Genomic DNA, 22436 nt, shown 5'->3' on the forward strand with positions numbered 1-22436 from the left:
ATTTTGACCACTTTCAAGGAGGTGTTACTGAGTAGGAGTCATTGCTCATACATATTCTACTATACTATAATAATTAAAACACAGGTGTCATATATGACATGCACAAAGCAAACCTTAACAGACTCCAGTACCCTACATCTAGCCTCAGCTGAATGACAAAGTCCGCCATTGGAACTACTTCAAGTACCTGGATTACCATGACGACGGCTCTGAAGAATGTTTTATCATACAAAGCTTTCAAAGTCTGAATCTGTTTTTCTTTAAATTTCTACACACTCTTCGAACAACGCAATTTTGAGAATTTTTTTTTAAATGCGGCAAGTTTTCTTAGTACACTGTTGCTGCATCGCAATTGTTTAGGTATAGGTACGTGTCATTTACTGTCATACAGCCGAGACTAGAATACCAGAATCTGCCGAAGTTTGCCTGGTTATATTAGTTATGACATTTAAATAAAATAAAATGGGGTTTAACACACTGCTTTTCTGCATCTACAGTGTCTTAACTAATGGAGACAGACATGCGTCATGCAGTGTGCTAAATGGTAAATTATTCTGGGCTCTTATTCTGAATTCCAATTGTAATGGGTTCTTTTACGTGTTGGTCAATGTGTACATGAAACCTAAGATTTTTGCAACTTCTGCCGGGCCGTCTGTCCTGCACATTGGTATGCATGTAAAAGGTACCCTTGAAAATGTTGCTGTCTAGGAAATTTTACCTCATCAGGCCCGTAGCTAGTGGAGATGCAAAGGGGGCAGCACAACCAATGTCACTCGACTATATCTGGCACCCATACTGATATGGGCATGTTGGTCGTTGGCTTCATATTGCATCCAATGGAAAGGGCGCCAGGACGACAGCTCTCTCTCCCCCCGCCTTCCCACCCCCCCCCCTCCCACTAACTACGAAGCTGCTAACGGTATACTGCATGTCATATTTATCTTATATTTTCTGTTTTATGTTTGTTTGAATGACAAAATGTCAGGAATAAAATAATTAATTATAGTATGAACTGCGAGAGAAAAAAAATTAGTAGATAATGGTACAAGCTATTCGAGAAGAGCAGGTTTGACTCATCGGAAATGAGCACAGAATAATGTGATAGCTTTAAATTGGTCAAATGATTACCAGAATCGTGAAGAAGTCGAGTAAGTGAAGTAATTTTATTTTGAAAAATTGCTGTGTAAAATCAATAATCAAGAGAAAAGATGATGCTGTGAAGAAGCCAGAAAAGTTTCCAGGTGTCAAGAAAAAATTAACCACTCTCTGATCTGACGTGACACAAATTCTCATCTATACTCAACTCTTGATACAAAACACACTTTTTACTCTTACGATTCCGAACATATTAGTCTTGTCTATTGAAAACTGAAGCGGACTGTATTTTGTTCACATCATCTTGAGATTTGGTACTGTGTATTTGATGTAGGGTCTTAGATTATTTTTTGAGCAAATTATTGAAATAAAATTGAACCATATGTTAGTCCTAGAATAACTTAGTTTGTTGCGGGAGGAGTTAAACCCTCTTTCTCTCTCTCTTGAGTTTAACTCCCCTCTCTCTCTCTCTCTCTCTCTCTCTCTCTCTCTATTTTTGGGGGGTTGGATGGCCGAATGGTTAGCACGTGCGTGCTGTATCATAAAGCCTGTCATTGAGTCAACAGGCGTGGTTTCGAATCCCCGGTTGTACGTGACAAGAAGTAGGGTCGCCTATCCAATCTTGTGGGTTTTCTCCGGGTCCTCCAGTTTCCTTCCACTGCTAAAAAAACCCTACACGCAAGCGAAATATTGAAATAAAATTAAACCATATGTTAGTCCCGAAATGACCTAGTTTGTGTCGAGTGGACGTTAAACCCCATTTCTCTGTCTCTCTATTTTTTTAGATTTTGTTCGGATTAATAAATTATTCATTGATCTGTAAAGGAAATATTTTTATTGCTGATTAGAGGTGTGATGGGTGTCATGTAAGGGTCAGTTTAAGCTGAAATTTATCCCTCATTAAGGATTAATTTTGCGACCAATTTTTGCTGTATAGTTTTATAGGACATATTTTTTGAAACTAGTTTTAAAATGACTGTATATATATATATATATATATATAGAGAGAAATGGGGTTTAACGTCCACTCGACACAAACTAGGTCATTTCGGGACTAACATATGGTTTAATTTTATTTCAATAATTTGCTTGCGCATAGGAGGCTTTAGCAGTGGGAGGAAACAGGAGGACCCGGAGAAAACCCACGAGGTTGGACAGGCGACCCTACTCCTTGTCACGAACAACCGGGGATTCGAAACCACGCAAGTTGACTTAATGACAGACTTTATGATACAGCGCGCGCATGCTAACCATTCAGCCATCCAACCCCCCTTGACTGTATATAGAAGACTATAGAGAGTGCAGTAAGTGTGTAAGACATTGACTTACTAACTGAGACCTAGGATTTGTTTTTCTAACATGGTTTTCCCTTTCAGTAGTGCCTGATAGAGGGCCTCGAAAGGAACAGTGTCATTTTATTCGAAAAAGAACCCTTGACAGTTGAAGTTTGAGATAAAGAGTAGGCCGTAGTGCCACTGTCGGGACAAATTTCGTATTGCAGAATGGTAGGACGTTAAATCCCATGTCATTTATATGAAATGAAATGAAAAGCGGTTTAACGTCCTACTGTTCTGCTCCTATACTGGGCTAATGAAGACTATGGCCTACTCTTACATCGAATTCCAACTGCCAAGGGATCTTTTACGTGCATGCCAATGTATACACAGGACCTCGGTTTTGCGTCCCATCCAAAAGACTTAGACACACGACCTCCAGGCTAGCAAGCCAGCATCTTACCCACTTAGCCACCGTGGATCACCATTTCATTTATATAAAGCATGCTATGATATAGTTTGATAATATATTGATACACAGAAAGCCATATAGTTTCAAGTGGGACTTGTGATCAAACTAAAGCAAGCAGGAAGATTATCATATGATCAAATTACAAATATTGATCCGTGCTGGTAATAATAATCATAGCCCCAAGGTCTTCTTTACCTTTAACGACCTTTACACTACATAAATACCATTTCACTAAATACCTTTAAATATTAACATGTATATCATTGATGTACACACCTGATGTCAACGATTTTTACATTGTGATTTGTGTTAAGTTTTAGTTTTCATACTAGTATCCGAACTTTTAAAATATCATTATCTAAATCAACAATTTCTGCCTCTGTGTTATATTTTAGTTACCGTAGAAACCAAGGAACTGTATTAGACCAGTGTAGGTATTTTAACGTTTTAATATACAAGGTATCTAAATCCCTTTTAGATACTTACATGTATATCATTGATGAGATGCATGGATATACCGTACTTGATGTCAACAATTTCTGCCTTTATGTTTTATTTTATTTTAGTTACCGTAGAAACTATAAGGAACTGTATCAGGCCAGTTTAGGTATAGTTTTAATATCGTGAGAAAGTTAGTAATTATTCACACGTAACATTGAATTACAACTATGTGATATATTTGATGTCATCAATTTCAAATTGCAATTTGTGTTATATTTTAGTTACCATAGAAACTGAAGAACTTTAACAGACCGGTTTAGGTATAGTTTTAATATCGTGAGAAAGTTAGGAGATATTCACAGGTATCATTGAATTACAACGAAATGATATACTTGATGTCATCAATTTCAAATTGCGATTTGTGTTATATTTTAGTTACCATAGAAACTGAAGAACTGTATCAGACCAGTTGAAATACGGATAAAGTTAATAGATATAATGATGTTGTTTAAAAAGAGTAGGTGATGGCGTTAGGAGGATATTTGGAGTGTTAAATAATGCGATCACGAGCAATCAGCTGGATAATTGATGTCTGGTGATGTCACTAGGTCGTCAAGTAATAATTCACTTTAGATTGACGATTCTTATTCAAACGAGGTTTTTTTGGTAATGAAACGTTGTTTAATTCCAATTGTAGTCTTCTGATCCATAGATTCAATTTCTTAAGGCCATGGTGGAGAAAGTATTGTTTTATGTGCTAGTGACTTTTGACATTGTTTCGTCTACTTGTTCGGATGGGATGAAAAACCGAGGTCCCGTGAACACATTGGCTTGCACGTAAAAGATCCTGTGACAGTTGAAATTCGATATATAGAGAGGCCATAGTGCCATTGACCGGGCAAAATTTCCCTTATAGCACACTGTATGGTGTATGTCCGTCTTCATTAGCCCAGTTCGGTGCAGGATGGAGGGCCAGACAAGGACAGCTGTCTAGTCATTCGGATGGGACAAAAAATTAAAGTCCCGTGTACACATTGGAGTGCACGTAAAAGATCCCTTGACAGATGAAAATTGATATAAGATTAGGCCATAGTGTTGCTGCATGGGCAAAATTTCCTTCATAGCACACTGTATGGCGTATGCCCGTCTTCATTAGCACAGTCCGAACAGAACAGTAGGATGTTAAACCCCATTTCATTTCATTTACAGCATTATTAATTATCCTGGTTAAAACACATTTTATTCATTATCGAATTGTTAAATAAACATGTTTAATCTTACAGCATAACATGTGTGAATGTTGTATTCAATGGCTATATTTAGAATGAATAGGTAAACGGTAATCAGAATGAAGTTTTTGTTGACTGAATGAAACCAGTGACTACTGGATCAATTTTAGATTATTTACAGGAACATGATAGTCTAGCTTCCCACACACAGCAACAGTAAATCTACAGTAGACTAGGTGATAGAGACTATAAGTTACTGATGACTACTGGATTAACAGGCTAGATAGTAAAGACTATAAGACATTGATAACTATGTCCATAGTAGAAACAGATTAGATGATAGAGACTATAAACTGAGACCAGATGATAGAGACTATTAGAAATTGACCATCAAATCTATAGTAGAAAGAGACTAGATGATAGAGACTATTAGACCTTGACTACTGAATCTATACTAGAAAGAGACTAGATGATAGAGACTATTGTATACTGACTACTGAATTGATGAAAATGAAGACTTATTGATGTTTCCCTGAGTGAACAGGTCCAAGTGACGTACACATACTTGTCAGTATTAACTGTGAGAAAACCACAAGTTTATAACTTGCCTTTATTATTAGTCACAGGCACTGACAGATTTTATACCCTTTCGATTATTTACATAGACTTATTACAGAAAGATGGCCATAAAACTTGGCACTAGCAGACGTCAAAGAGGTTAAAGTGTGCGGAGAGATTAAAGATGAGATCGGATAAAAAATAATCACGATGTGTTCGGATTCGGAATAGGATCGTATGTTGATTATCTCTTGTTTACGAGAATTATTATCGTATTTTGTGGTTTCCTTTCGGATTTGGATCATATGTTCATTATCTATTGTTTACGAAAAATATTATCGTATTTTGTGGTTTTGTTCGTCTGTCCTATAAATGCTTTTAGTCCAGACGTTCAATTCGAAGAATCAATATTAAATTTAATGTTCGTGTTTTTTTTACGTCCTGATGGAATGGAATGAGGTTTGTTTACCAGTAGTAGACATCTTATGTTCATTTGTACCAGTTTGTTTAATTATTGGACTTGGATTTCTCTAAATATTGAGTTCTATTAGTTCGTCGAGGTAATTAATCATTTGAAAAGGAAGTATTGGGATTTGATAGTCTGCCGTCTTCTAGACCTAGTTGTTCGGAAACGATTTTAACAATTTGATAGTCTGCTGTGTTCTAGATCTAGTTGTTCGGAAACGATTTTTTACAATTTGATCTGTCTTCCATTTATTTTGGTTTTTAGCAATTTGATTATCTTGGGTCTATGTGTTCTGGTAATGATTTCTGTAAGCCCATATTTTGATGTGGATGTATAGTGTTGTCACCCCTGCCCATCCATCTGTGCGCCCATTCACACTCTACAGGTCACAATTTTTTATCCAATTTTGACAAAATTTGAAATGTAGGTTTATATCCCTAAATCCTGTTTAGGTGTTTTTGAATGTTTATTTTAATATAGTGCGATGTTTAAGACAGTTTTTACGCCATTGTGCAATATTCAATATTCTGCTTGTGTACTATGTCTTCTCGTTGTTTCTGATGCATTTTGGTAACCTGTTTAATTTACAGTGTGTTTATTTGCTGTTGGCCACCTCATGGTATCTAAGTGCCGATCGTTTTCTCTTGTGGACAATTCATCTGAAGTTTATTTATCGCCTGGATTAAACTTGACTGTGAATATTCTTTGAAACATTCGCAAAAGCATTAATGGGAGTGAAATTTGGATTTCGGCACTGGGCTGAGACCAAGTTGAACTTGTTTGATAATAGATGGGAGTTTACTGTCTGTATACAGGGAGTTTATTAAGGTCCTACTGTTCTGGGGAGCCACGGTGGCTAGGTGGTTAAGACGCTGGCTTGCTAGTCTATGGTCGGGTGTTCGATCCCTGCATTGGCCGAGAAAGTTCATCTGGATTTTCCGACGTGGTTTCCCCTTGTCAGTGGTGCCTGACAAGGACAGCTGTTTAGTCCTTCGGATGATACGAAAAACCAAAGTCCCGTAGATACATTGGCATGCACGTAAAAGATCCCTCAATTGGCAGTTTGAATTCAATATAAGAGTAGGCCGTAGTGAAGCTGTCCGGGCAATATTTCCCTCATAGCATACTGTATGGTGTATGTCCGTCTTCATTAGTCCAGTCGGAGCAGAACAGTAGGACGTTAAACCCCATTTCCTTTCATTGTATAGATGAGATGACTGATGATCAAAGATCTGTTATGAAACAGAATATAATATATGATCTATTGTATAATAGGGATGTGATTTAGTGAACTATGGTATATAATAGCAGATAAATAGGGTGATATACTGTATATGATAGAAGGTACAGATATTATGATATATAATATAACTTCTAGTATAATAGTTGATACTCTATGTATACATATAGATAATAGAACTTAAATGGAGTGTAACAACATATATTATACAATACTGTGGTTTTATTGATACACTTTGACTTAGATCAATTCTAGTAATCAGACATTATTTGGTTTTATTGATGTTTTTATTTATGTACTTAAATCAATTCTATTAATCAGGTATTGAACTTAAAAATCAATTCTGGTATAATCAGGCATTAAATACAGTTAGTACCCATCTTTCTCTGACAGTTATTGAACTGGAATTTATACAGGTCACAGTTCTAGGGAATACAATTGTACAGCTGATTATCAAGCCACATTTTGTAAAGGCTAGAAAAGTCTAATTGAACAGTTGCTCATTAATAAGCAGTTATTGTATTCCATAGAGTTTAGTGTTGTTATTCTGTTTTGTTTTATATTTTCGTTGCAGTTTTCCTTCATTATTGAATTGATATGATTGGTAAAGACAAATTGGACATTATACCCTATACTTAGACGATTTATTTTATTGTATATTAGGTGGTCAAGGTGGGATGTTAAACCCTATTTCAATGTATATTAAATGAAGACAAGTGGGATGTTAAACTCCATATCATTTTTATATTAAAGTTGCAATTGCAAATTTTCAAGTTATATTTTTAAAATGTATTAAAATAAAGCCTTAAAATAGATGGTATCCATAAACAGTCCTACCTTGTTAAAGAATAATCCTATTAATCCTATAATTCGCTATTGCCAGCTGAGAAATTGGCAAAAATATCATTTTTAACTTCAAATTCCAACATTGGAAAATGGCTGTCCCATGTTGTCAATAGCAAAACGGGAGGTAATTGTGTTGTTATTTCCTGTGTCATAGATTTTTAAGGGTGTGAAATAATGCCCATGATCGTATAATAATGATTTGATAACCTATAGAGCAAAAGACATAGAAATAATTATGTTTTGACTTTCTTAGAAAATTTGAAATTCTCGCTTTAAGTAGGATGTTAAACCCAATGTTTATTCTAAAAATTGTGACACAAAAAAAGATTGATTTTTATCACACAAGTTCGAAGAAATATTGTTTATGGGAAGAAAAGCGTGTACAAATGACATGTCTGTTATCGTGGAATTGCCTTTAGGTAAAGTCCCGTGTACACATTGGCGTGCACTTAAAAGATCCCTTGGCAGTTGGAATTCGATATGAGAGTAGGCCGTAGCGCCGCTGCCATGGCAAAATTTCCCTCATAGCAAACTGTATGGCGTATGCCCGTCTTCATTAGCCCAGAACAGTAGGACGTTAAACCCCATTTCATTTCATTTCATTTCCTTTAGGTAAAGACAAGTAGGACTTTGATAAACCCTATTTCTTGTGTATATTAGGGACGACTAATGGTGGCATTGTAGCAATGTAACACAAGTATTATTTAATCTTGTGTATTTAGCACTAATTTCTTTCACATTCGTTTAATATCAAATCTTTATTTAAAAAATCGTTTAAAATCACCCCAAATCACCCAAAATATCTAATTTTTACTTGTGTCCAGTTTAAAGCTGACCATCTAGCATTAATTTCTTTCACATTCATTCAATATCAAATCTTTGTTTAAAAAATCGTTTAAAATCACCCAAAATCATCTAATTTTACTTGCGTCCAGTTTAAAGCTGACTGATTAATTTTGATAATGAGTGTCCAATTTACAGGTGTTAAATTTCTCGATCACTGTCAAAAAATAAACAACTCAATTGATTACTGATGTATACTGATTAATTTTTGAACAGTGGTCAGGAAATTAAATACTTGTAAATTGGACACTCATTATCAAAATTAATCAGTCAGGATTAAACTGGACACAAGTATAAATTAGATTGATTTTGGGTGATATTAAATGATTTTACAAAATTTTAAACAAAGATTTGATATGGGAAAGAAATTAGTGCTAGATACACAAGATTAAATGATACCCGGGTTACAGTGAAATTTTATATGATCTTGGGTGATCTTAAATGATTTTTACGAATTTTTAAACAAAGATTTGATATTAAATGAATGTGAAAGAAATTAGTGCTAGATACACAAGATTAAATGATGCCCGGGTTACAGTGAAATTTTATATGATCTTGGGTGATCTTAAATGATTTTTATGAATTTTTAAACTAAGATTTGATATGTGCAAGAAATACATGTAAGTGTGCTAGTTACACAAGATTAAAGGATACCTGGGTTACAGTGTGACAATGGTGGTGTTTATTTTGAACATATGTACGTTATTATTATGTAAGAAGTATTACGATGTAAATATCCACAAGTGAGAAAGAACAGACATATAAATTCTAACACCTGTAATGTATTTACGATTTTATTTTATGCTCTTGTTGTGCCAGAAACTTATATTCTCTTATTTCGATTCTGGTTAACAAGAAAATGTTCTGCAGGTTTAGTTAGTAGTGAAGGAATGTCAGAGAAAATTCTTGTGTTGGAATCTGGTGCCAATGTTTTTCATTATAGTTCAGTGACTTGTTAAATGTAGCTCTGTTTCAGCATATTTCAAAGGTAAAAACTGTTGCTATCTGATAGAGGAATCGTGAATTATTGATCGAGTTTACTGCTAAATGTAGTTACTTTTCAATATACATTTATATTTCAAAGTTCAGAGGTAAAAACTGTAGCTTCAGTAGCTACATGGGGGTTGGCTGCCTGAATGATTAACATGTACACGTTGGATCAGAAAGTCTATCATTGAGTCAGGTGGCGTGGTTTCGATTCCCCGATTGTATGTGACAAGGAGTAGGGTCGTGGATTTTGTCTGGGTCCCCTCGGTTTCCTACCACTGCTTAAAAAAACCTATGCACAAGTGAATTATTGAAATAAAATTGAACCATATGTTAGTTCTTAAATGTCATAGTTTGTGTCGAGTGGACGTTAAACCCCATTTCTCTCTCTTTTTAAGTAGCTACATTTCAATGTATTTCGAAGTATACTTTCAAGTTAGGACAGAAAAGTAAAATATTAAACCCCATTTCATTTCATTTCAAAGTTAATACAGAAAAGTAGCATTTTAAGCTCCAATTGATTTCATTTCAAAGTTTAGAGGTAAAAACTGTTCGCTATCTGATAGAGAAATGCTGAGTTTATATAGTTCAATGACTTTCAGCTACTTTTCAATATATTTAGAAGGTTAATGTTGAAGAACTGCAACTGACTGTTAAAAGATTTATTTTTAGTAGTGAATTATTTATTAGTTTTAGAATAAGATTGATTGTTATATCAAGCTGTTCACTCTGGGTTATTGTATTCAGTTTGAATTATATTGGAATGGATTATTGTTGTGTTAAGTCACTGTGTGGACTTTGTAGTCTAGATATGGTTGTATACATTGTAGAAACGTGTACATGCGATATATTTTTCAGTTGAATAAGTGGTATAATGTGGTTTATATAATATTACATTATTCAGAATCTTGTTGACTGTGTTGTGTTGACATTGTGTGTACTTTGTAGTGTTGATGGTTATACATTGTAGAGTAGAAACTGTACATGAGATACATTTTTCAGTTTAATAAGTGGTATAATATCGTTTATATAATATTACATTCAGAATCTTGTTGACTGAGTTGAGTCGTCATTGTGTTTATTTTGTGATGTAGATATGATTAATTTATACATTATGAGATGAATGAGATTTATTCGTCAGTTTCAACAAGTGGTATATACTACAACTTGCGTATCATGTAGTTGTGCTGTTTTAGCAGGAGTTTCTGTATGTAATGTTTAGTTTCCGGAGCGGTGTTGAGATATTAACAAACTAATTAATTACTCAACACCGTTGGAAAAATAAAAGTTGAAAACCTGACACTTATTATCTAATATAGATGCACCATTTAAACTATGTGACAGTAGAAAGTCATTATATATCCGATGATTGTTAACGAATTTTAGCGGGGGAAGTGGGCGGCACTGATTGGTTAGCGTGTGCACTGTATCAGGTCTGTCATTGAGTCAACTGGCGTGGTTTTGAATCCCTGGTTGTTTGTGCAGGAAGTAAGGTCGCCTGTTCAACCTCATGGGTTTTCTCCAGGTCCTCCGGTTTTCTCCCACTGCTAAAGACCACTACGTACGCTCAAGTGTATTATTGAAATAAAATTGAACCATATGTTAGTCCCAAAATGACCTAGTTTGTGTCAAGTGGAGTTAACTCTCTCTCTCTCTCTCTCTCTCTCTCTCTCTCTCTCTCTCTCTCTCAATGGTTTGAAACTAAACATGAAATACCGAAACTCCTGCTAAAACAGCACGACTACATGATACCCATATTGAAATGTTGTTTGTTTATCATCATAGAGAATCTAGTTGACTATATAATATTGTTGTGTGTACATTGTGGTTTGTAGATATATGAGATAGGTAAATGTAGGCTATATTTCTCGGTTTCAACAAGTGATATAATAATGTCATTGTCTACAATATTTATATATTTATCACAAGAAATCTGGTTGGCTGTATAATATTTCAATCAATATAGATAAAACCAAGCTGGATTAGTTTTTATGTCACTGGTTGTGATAGTTTTTTGTAAGCTAGCTGATAGACAAGCTTAACAATCTAGGTATCCAGATCACAAGAATCTGGGTCCAATTGTTTAAAATGTTCATATTTTCTATATAGTCGATTAGGCTCTGGGTTCAGTTTCTAATCTACATGACAATTTTTGATGTACAGGTTTGGATGAATTTTATGTCATTTGTGATAGTTTATTTTAAGCTGGTTGATATCAAGCTAAAAAATCTGGATAACCTCAAAAGATTTCACTGTAAACAGGGTATCATTTAATCTTGTGTATCTAGCACTAATTTCTTTCACATTCATTCAATATCAAATCTTTGTTTAAAAATTTGTAAAGATCATTTAAAATCCACCCAAAATCATCTAATTTGTACTTGTGTCCAGATTAAAGCTGACTGATTAATTTTGATAATGAGTGTCCAATTTACAAGTACATGTATTTAATTTCCTGACCACTGTTCAAAAATTAATCATACATGTACATCAGTAATTAATTGAGTTGTTTATTTTTTAAAGGCTCAATACCACTCTTGTTGTAACTGAATAATATGTCCCAATCTTTATTCTGGTCAACAAATTGTACTATTTTACAATATTCCAATTAATTGGTGATACAAATTTCATCTTAACACACCTAATTTAAAAAATTGGAAAAATTCAACTAAATGATTTGAATAGCCTAACATAATCCTTTTCAAATGTGACTTGGATTTAAAAATATTTTCGAACCCTCTGGACAAGTAAAATAGGATGTAATGGATAATTTACACAACAGGTAGGACACTTAAACATCTAATACTTAGAATAAGGCTATTATTTATTTTCTGGAGCTGTCAAGCCAACAAGAGTGTTATTGTCCCTTTAACAGTGATCGAGAAAATAAACGCTTGTAAATTGGACACTTATTATCAAATTTGAATGATCAGCTTTAAACTGGACACAAGTACAAATTAGATGATTTTTGGTGGTTTTATCTGATGTTTATGAACTTTTAAACAAAGATTTGATATTAAACGAATGTGAAAGAAATTAATGCTAAATACATAAGATTAACTGATACCTGGATTAGTGTTTTAGCCTACATGACAATGATTCAATTGATTGACATGCAGGTTGGATTAGTTTTATTTCATTATTATAATTGTTTGCGATAGTTTATTGTAAGCTCGCTGATAGACAAGCTAAAAGGTCTGGATATTCTCAAAAGATTTTAGTCCTGTAGGCAACAGTCTTTATAATATTTATATTTTCTATAGGTGATTGTTGATACAGCTTCTAGCCAACATGACAATCGTTGACGTGCATTAGTAAGCCACGGATTTGTGTTAACGGTGAAGCTTTAGAAATAAAATCAATGTGCTTGGAACCAGTTGTGTGATGGAACTGAGTGGGACATGTTGATAGTGTGGTAGGACATTGAAAAAAAATAAGAAGGTTGGAGTCTTGTAATTTTAATAATCTGTTAGTGTTGGAAAAAATTCACATATAGTGTTGAGTGTGGTACTTATCTTTTGTTTGGCTAGCCATGATGATGATGAAATACCATCATGATTAATATTATCGCCATCGGTATTTATCAGTATGGAGTTGGATGTTGATATGTCAAGCTTCAATAACAAGTTTCTCTACTGGCTACTGATCACCATACGGAGACTATAACAATATCAACAGTTTTCTATTTGTTATATGTATAGGTTATGGTATAATATATGTATAAGAACTAACGATACAAAGTTGATACATAAACGATTTATTGAACAATAATAGGGTTCTCTACTGCCCGCTCACCACATGGAGACGATTCGCCACATGGAGACAATATGGACAGTGTTCCATTTACGATGAGATGGTATAATAGAAGAATCTATGTTTCGCAACTCACCATACAAAGATGATACAAACAGTTTATTTATTATTTGTACGATATGTAGCCCAGGTTACGGTATAATAGAAGATCTTACAGAATCAGCCATGAAAAACCTCGCCATATGGAGAGGATCACAATATGAAGGAGTTTATTTAGTATTATTACACTGTGTACATTACGGTATACTAATAACATCTTGAAGAATAATCCATGAGAAATCTAGGTTTCGCTAATCGCCATACAGAGATGATATGAACAGTTTATTTAGTATTTTGACCATGTGTGTATGTTATAATACAAGATCTTGAAGAGTCTAGTCGGCCATGAACTCCATTTAACACTCATTTGAAACAATATGAGATCATGAAGAACTATCCATAAAACCCCCCCAGTAAATGATATACTTCATTTAACAGCAGTGTGAAACCAAAACATCAACAAATATATATCATTTGTGTTATTTGTAATCTGAACAAGCTGGTTTTACAATTTTATCTTTATGTACAAAACAAGATAACATTATTTAATTTAAAAAACGTCTTGTTTGCGTGATGTTTTAGATTTGGTCAGAATTACTTGGCGTTCTTTTCTATATGTGTTGTTATGGAAATGTCATTTATTATTGAACGAGATTTAAGGAAGCTCTGTGCATAGTGAAGATGTATTCCACATGTATGTGCTGTTATAGGAAATGACATTTATTATTCAAATAAATTGAACTAGATTAAAGGAAGTTCTATCTGTGCATAGAGAAGATGTATTCTACATGTATGTGCTGTTATAGGAAATGTCATTTATTATTCAAATAAATTGAACTAGATTTAAGGAAGATCTGCACATAATTAAATTGTATTCTACATGTATGTGCTTTGACAGTAAATGTCATTTATTATTAAAATAAATTGAAAGTAGATTGAACGAAGATTAGTGAGGTAGTAACGTTATATTCTATGTGCTGTCACAGGAAGCGTTGTTTATTATTGAAATAAATTGAGAATAGCCTTAATGAAGATCTACGAGTGGTGACGTTGAATATGTGTATCACTAGATCACATTATAATATGATTGAATGACAAGCAAGAAAAAAAAGGATTTATCGTGGAGAAGATACGTTATCTTTGTTTTGCGAACATATGGAGGTATATAAAATGTGACAAGGTCGAGTTTAAGATCTGATAAAACCGGTAAATTGACCTGTTAATGTGAAATGGATGAATTTATTCTTACTGGTAGAAAGTGAAAGTGATTTCTATCGATTTTCATGATTGATTGGGACGTCCAGCATCGCGGGGTCTGTTTGAATAAGTTTCAATGTTGACATCAGAATGACATCATGAAGTATTTCATGCGTGAAGTTAAACAACTATATTAGCATTAAATTCAAAATGGCTGAAAAATCAGAAGCCAAAGTATCAGAAACCAAAATATCAGAAGCCAAGGCGAAGCGCAAAACTTTTGAACTGCAGCATAACGAATCAATGGTTTATGAAGAAGATGTTCCAGTTATTGTGCGAAGACGAGGGTGCATGCTCCGAGTACGGATTACATCATTTACGGATACTGATTCGGATGGAGAAGCCCCGTCTGCTTCTCGCTCTTCAGCATGTGTAAGTTTTTATATTCAGAATAGTTTCCAATTTTGAAAATCCATTATTACATTAAAAAAAATACGCAGATTTCATGATTGATATTAACAAAATGATGTCATTGTTGAAATGATGTCATTGTTGAAATGATGTCATTGTTGAAATGATGTCATTGTTGAAATGATGTCATAGTTCATAGCCATGATAGCAATGATGTCATTGGCGTCATGATAGCAATGATGTCATTGGCATCATGATAGCAATGGTGTCATTGACATCATGATAGCAATGATGCCTTGATAGCAATGATGTCATTGGCATCATTGTCATGATAGCAATGATGTCATTATAGCAATTGTGACATAGTAGCAATGGTGACATTGTAGAAATGATGTCATTGTTTCATTGATGTCATTGAAGCATTGATAACAGTGGGATTGTAGGAATGGAACAATGATGCTTTTTTCGAAATGATGACATTTAACATTCATGTCATTGTAGAAATTATGTCTTAGACACTTGCAGTAGGTCATAAGCCCTATTTAGTGCCATTTGGCTTAATTAGGAGATTATGATGAGCAAGGGATCAGACAGATGTAAAAACTTTAAAAATCTCAATGTCTGCCATATTGTCTATGGTGTTAAAAATAAATAAATAGTAGTTTCTTAACAAGAAATAAAATTAAATCAGTATCACTGTTCGGTTGTGGCTTCATTTGTATTTCTCTCTCTTTCAAAACAATTATATATTTGCCTGTATAATTATGCTTTTAGGATTGTAACTTTCATTTTTAAAGGCAATTTCTCCTCTTTAAATTGAAACTAATATTTAATTATTAAAGTACAATTGTATTTTTAAATTGAATCCAATATTTATTTATTAAAGCACTATCGTATCTTTAAATTGAATCCAATATTTCATTTTTAAATTGAATTCAAAATGACCTATTGTTAAGTTTATGATTAAACCTGTTACAATGTATTAGAAGAATGGGTAGGGGGTGGATGGCCGAATGGTTAGCGTGTGCAGGTTGTATCGTAAGGTCTGTTATTGAGTCAACTGGTGTAGTTTCAATTCTCCGGTTGTATGTGACAAGGAGTAGGGTCTCCTGGGTTTTCTCCAGGTCCTCCGGTTTCCTCCCATTGCTAAAGACCCTTAAGCATAAGCAAATTATTTTAAAAAAAATTAAACTATATGTTAGTGCCGAAATGACCTGGTTTGTATTGAGTGGACGTTGATCTCTCTCTCTCTCTCTCTCTCTCTCTCTCTTTCTCTTTCTCTCTCTTCCCCCTCTCTCTCTCTCTCTGGTATTAGAAGAAACTACTGTTGAATCCAATATGGCGTGATTAAAGCAGTTTTCTGTAAGTTATCTGGTTTATGTACAATGTACCGAGAAAATAATCTTCTATTACATAATAACTAGACGACCGCGTTAATAATAATAACCCATTAACTTCTCCTTTACATGTCTTATAATTAATTTTCTAACATAATCCACACCTTTTCATCTTTTCTCAACGTGTACTTGAAATGAATCATTACAGAAGATTAAAGATGATCGTTCGACTTATTACACAGGTTTGACGTACATACAGTATTAATCTGATTAAAACACAGATCATATTTCGTTTCGTGTTTTTATAGTTTAAAATCTTGTTTAACTTGTTTATAAGATCTGGAAGATTTGTTATACATGTATATAACCTACATTCTGGTTGAGGGATTAGCGGCGATATATAGATCCCTCTTTTAATCGGATTGATCACAGAGTATTTAAAGTCCAGGCCCCTAGTTCACAAAGCATTCTCAGACTTAAGAATTTACTCAAAATTGTTCTCCTTATTTTAACTAAAATATAGACCTTTTATAAAACCTTTGTTTTAATGTGTCAAATACATCAATAAGCAACTATGTGCAAAGTTTCGTGTTTCTGGATCAAAAATATTTTTCATAATTAGTGATTGAAAGTTGAGTAAATTCTCAACTTAAGTCTGAGAATGCTTTGTGAACTCGGGGCCTGATGCGCTATTTTTAAGTGCTAAAGGAATCACACGCCAACTACAATATTGTGAAAGATGAATCTCTAATAGGATTAGTGGGTGTTGGATGGCTGAATGGTTAGCACGTGCGCGCTGTATCATAAGGCCTGTCATTGAGTCAACTGGCTTGGTTTCGAATCCCCGGCTGTATGCGACAAGGAGTAGGGTCGCCTGTCCAACCTCTTGGGTTTTCTCTGGGTCCTCCGGTTTCCTCCCACTGCTAAAGACCCCTACACGCAAGCTAATATCTTCGCTTGCAATAGAGTAATTTGAATGAAATTTTCAAATTATTCATTTTACATCATCTACTTTCGAACTATTATAGTAAGAATGGCTAATTCTTTATCTAAATCTTACATAATGTATCTTTAATCCAACTAAATCCAAGCTGGAACATTTTTTTATAGTTGATGTTTTGATTTTGTATTCTTAAAGATACATTATGGGAAATAAATCATTAAAGATACATTATGAGAAATTAAATAATGAGTTGGCAGTTCTCACTATAATAGTTAAAAACTAGATAATGTAAAGGCAATTTGCTGAAAATTTCATTCAAATTGATCCACTATGAACCGAGAATTAAGCCTCGATCATCATTACGATAAACAACATAGTCTCGATTATCCATTTAATCATTAAATCGTGAAGGAAAGTTATGCAGTAAATCGGCTCATAATCCACTAAAGATCGCAGGCTAGCGATGCCAACGAGAGTTGATTATGGTCTGGATCAGTTAATTAATGTCTAGTTAATAGTTTATATAACATTTCAGACCTAAAGAAAGACCTGCAATAGACAGATTTAGCTCTTGCATAATGTATGTTTAAGTAATTAAATAATAAGTCTGAATACACTATGATTAAGCTATAAAAAAATTAATATTACAGTGAAAAATGAAAATGGGACATCATTACTTAACAAATAACATGTTATTTCACTCTCTGAACACTTGCCAATCTTTGTAAACTTTGATGTAGGAACTTGGGAGTTGGTTGCCAGAAAACAGCTGACCTGTTGATGTTCTGATCTTTGTTAGAAATAAGACAGGGAATAATCCTTTGTGATCTCATCCATAAACCTCTTTCATCAGGCTAAATATAAAAGTGTATATTTGCTTGAAGTGTGTTCCTTCCTACATATAAAAGGCAACACCGGATTAATTAATTATATCATCCAAAACGTTATGAAGAATAAACCACTTCTTATTGCAACCTAAAATCTATTTGTACTCTGTTGAGCAGAGATTTTTATATTTTCATTTATGTCTGCTCTTTCTGCCGGCATCATGATTTGAACCAGCAGCTACACAGATCTACCGTTCTGTTCAGCCTCTGCTACTCTATTTTTCCTGTTACAGGTCCACAGATTGAGTCAATCAATCTAGTTCACAGTTTAATTTCCATCCATTCGGCCTGTGTATCACATTCTGTGATTAATCAGGTATCTAGGTAGCAATATTAACTTTTTGGGTTGTTTAAAGTTTAAAACATCCTATATGAATAATTATGGTAATAAAGAAGTTTGAAGTCGGAGTGCAGTAAATAGACATTAGTCAACCCAAGACTATTGTTTGTAATGACATGACAGTGATTTGATATTATTAAGCATATGGCAGTGATTAGATATTACTGATCATGTGACAGTGATTCGATATTACTAATCATGTGACAGTGATTTGATATTACTAATCATATGACTGTGATTTGATATTACTAATCATGCGTCAGTGATTTGATATTACTAATCATGTGACAGTGATTTGACATTACTGATCATGTGACAGTGATTTGATATTACTAATCATGTGACAGTGATTTGAACTTACTAATCACATGACAGTGATTTGTACTGACTAATCAAGTGACAGTGATTTGATATTACTAATCATGTGACAGTGATTTGACAACTGATCATGTGACAGTGATTTGATATTAGTAATCATATGACAGTGATTTGAACTTAGAAATCACATGACAGTGATTTGAATTTACTGATCACTTGACAGTGATTTAATATTACTAATCATGTGACAGTGATTTGATATTACTGATCATGTGACAGTGACTTGATATTACTGATCATGTGACAGTGACTTGATATTACTAATCATTTGACTGTGATTTGATATTACTAATCATATGACAGTGATTTGATATCAGTGATATCAGTGATGACAGTGATTTGATATGTTATTGATATCAGTGATTTGATATTACTGATATCAGTGATGACAATGGTTTGATATTACTGATATAAGTAATTATAGTGATTTTATATTACTGATATCAGTGATTACAGTGATTTGATATAACTGATGTTAGGTTGACAGTCATGTGATATTTACTGTCGGATCATATATTTGACAGTTGTGTGATATTACTGATCATATATATGACAATGACAATGACATAGGACAGTGATGTGATACATGTATTTGGTATTACTGATGACTGATGTGATAATTGATATCACTGATCATAAATATGACAGTCTGATATTACAGATCATATGTACATGTATGACAGTGATCTGATATTTGATATTAGTGATGATTGATGTGATAATTGATATCAATGATCAAATATTACTTATGAAATATTTGAATGTTGGTTTTTAACAAAAGTATCTGGTTTGGTGTAAAATTAACAAATGTATACAGTTTTAATTAATCTACGAATAACAACTGTATTTACATGTACAAGAGATTATATTATTGTCAGAAAATATTACTAAAATCTGTGACAGGTGCCTTAAGTCCAGGCCTGCTTATGCTGGGGATTGTTCACATAAGATCAATTAATTAACGTGTGTATTTACTTTGAATATTTTTATTTTTTCAGTCTGATTTCGTTCCTATTCTATCTCCATCTCCACTGCCATCACCTTTGTTGAAGAAATCAAATGATTTGCCATTTGGATTACCCAGTAGTCTTCGCCGTCTGCAGCGGACATTATCAGAAGATGCTAAACAGAGGCGACGTGAGAGTATGCCATCAACGCCGACTGGTCAACCCAATCCCATCGTACCTAACACGCATCTTGGACACAGTAAGTTATATTGTATTATTTTGTTAAAGGAGTCCTCCGGTTTCCTCCCACTGCTAAAGACCACTACACGCAAGTGAATTACTGAAATAAAATAGAACCATATGTTAGTCCCCAAATGACGTGGTTTGTGTCAAGTGGACGTTAAACTCTCTTGCTTTAATTCACCTCTGCTTTATTTACTTTGCAGCTGTTGGGGCATTAAGTTTGGAACCAACTAACTTGCTGCGGATGAAGAATACCATTTTAGGACAATCGGCACCATCGTTAACGGCAACTCTGGTAAGTAAGGCAAGTTGAATTTTTCACATTCAATATAAAACCAAAATGTCTGATCAGACAGGGGGGTTGGATGGCTGAATGGTTAGCGTGTGCACGCTGTATCATAAAGTCTGTCATTGAGTCAGCTGGCGTGGTTTCGAATCCCCGGTTGTACGTGGCAAGGAGTAGGGTTGCCTGTCCAACCTCGTGGGTTTTCTTCGGGTCCTCCGGTTTCCTCCCACTGCTAAAGACCTCTACGCGCAAGCGAATTATGTAAATAAAATTAAACCATATGTTAGTCCCGAAATGACCTAGTTTGTGTCGAGTAGACGTTAAACTCCATATCTCTCTCTCTCTCTGATCAGACAAAAGATTAATTTGATTTAAGAGTATTTATTCGTGTGGCAGCCCTTTATCACCATGTCCTGTAATAAATGCTTTCTGATCTTCTGCACAGTGTTCCTAAGGGATTGTTTCTCCTGATTATTTTCCGAGGACTACTTCCATCACGGAGATACACGCTAACCCTGTCCTAGAATAAATGCTTTCTGGTCCTCTACACGGATTTGCTAGGGGATTGTTTCTCCTGATTATTTTCCGAGGACTGCTTCCATCACTGAGATAAACGCTAACCCACATTGTTGTAGGGATTCTTCTGCCCACCAATTTTAGTTTTAGTAAGGAGTTAATTCGTAACATTCTTGAAATTATATCAAGCAGAGCTGCAGTGGCTCAATGAATAAGATGTAAGAGAAGTCTGGACAGTTCTAATGCGAAGAGTAGGTCGTAGCGTTGTTGTCCGAGCAAAATAACCCTTTTAATTAGCCCAGTCTGAGCATCCCATTTCATTTGATTTGTATGTTAAGCTATATTATTGAAACGTTTCACCCAATTCCCTATATTATCATTATAAAACCTACAATAATAATTACACAGTCTGAGATGTGAAACGGCAATTACTTGCTATTGAAGCGTTACTCAATATTCCACACTCCTGCAATTTCTTCGTTTATTTTCACTTGCAGTCTGATCGTGGAAAACATATAGTGGGAAGTGAATTTATTGTCCTGTTCATCACTTGATAATGTTTCATTGAGACACGTTTATAGCTTGTGACATAATAATCATGACAAAAATCATTGAACTAACAAAATACAATAAGTTTAAATAAGACGAGATGTCTAGATTGGTTTTGAAACTTGACATTTGCAATCTGTTCTTGCATTTGATTCATTTGCTCCAGACTTAAAATATTATTGTAATTCCAGTGTATTCATCCGCACTCATACATCAAATTAATTACATTGTATTATTTTTATTTCATGTCACCCGGATTCATCCTCACTCATACATCAGATTAATTAGAGTGTATTATTTTTATTTCAAATCGTCCGATTCATCTGCACTCATACATGAGTGTATTATTTTTATTTCATATCACCCCGATTCATCCTCACTCCTACATCAGATTAATTCAAGTGTATTAATCTTAATTCAAATTGACCCACCTCGACAATAGATTAATTTGAGCGTATTGTTTTCAATTTTGGACTAGTAGCCCCCAGACATTGCAAGCAATAAACAACTACCGTACATATATCAAGTAAATTAAGCGTCCACTGTTCTGTACAGTCTCGGGTCTGTAATGATACAGGCCTCCTCATTCAAGATGAGAGAGAGAAATGGGGTTTAATGTCCACTCGACACAAACTATGTCATTTCGGGACTAACATGGTTCAATTTTTTTCAATAATTCGCATGCACGTAGGGGTTTTTAGCAGTGGGAGGAAACCGGGGGACCTGAAGAATGCCCTACTCCTTGTCACGTACAACTGGGGAATCAAAATCACGCTAGTTGACTCAATGGGAGGAAAAACAATAAATTGGACAGGCGACCCTACTCCTTGTCATGTACAACCGGGCAATCGAAACCACGAGAGTTCACCCAATGACAGACCTTATGATACTTTGTGCACACGCTAACCATTTGGCTAACCATTCGGCCATCCAACCCCCCTCGTTCAAAATGAAAAACAAACTAATAATAAAATGGAGAAAAACCTACATGTAGCAATGATGCGACCAACCTTGAGGGTGTTGGTCTGCTGAATGACATTTATGATTTTATCTGCCGAAATATTATTATTGCTAATATAAAGTCTTAAAAGAGGAGTGA

The 22436-nt window shown here is 34.4% G+C and overlaps 1 protein-coding gene across 7 annotated transcripts in view; it reads left to right on the forward strand.

Annotated features, from left to right (window-relative positions):
- The window catches only part of LOC126819077 (microtubule-associated serine/threonine-protein kinase 2), a 143385-nt gene that overhangs the window by 32071 nt on the left and 88878 nt on the right, over nt 1–22436 (forward strand). For 6 of the 7 annotated variants that reach the window (XR_008787902.1, XM_056100475.1, XM_056100476.1 and 3 more), the window contains exons 3-4: nt 19795–20002; nt 20190–20281. Coding sequence is in view for 6 of the 7 variants with exons in the window: in XM_056100475.1 (XP_055956450.1) it covers nt 19795–20002; nt 20190–20281 (300 nt within the window). In the remaining variant the exon portion in view is untranslated. Of the gene's footprint in view, nt 1–13839; nt 14933–19794; nt 20003–20189; nt 20282–22436 lie in introns of those variants that run through there. The other variant, XM_056100479.1, reaches the window with a different exon arrangement.

This window comes from Patella vulgata, chromosome 4 (assembly GCF_932274485.2).
Source record: "Patella vulgata chromosome 4, xgPatVulg1.2, whole genome shotgun sequence".
Taxonomy (NCBI): domain Eukaryota; kingdom Metazoa; phylum Mollusca; class Gastropoda; family Patellidae; genus Patella; species Patella vulgata.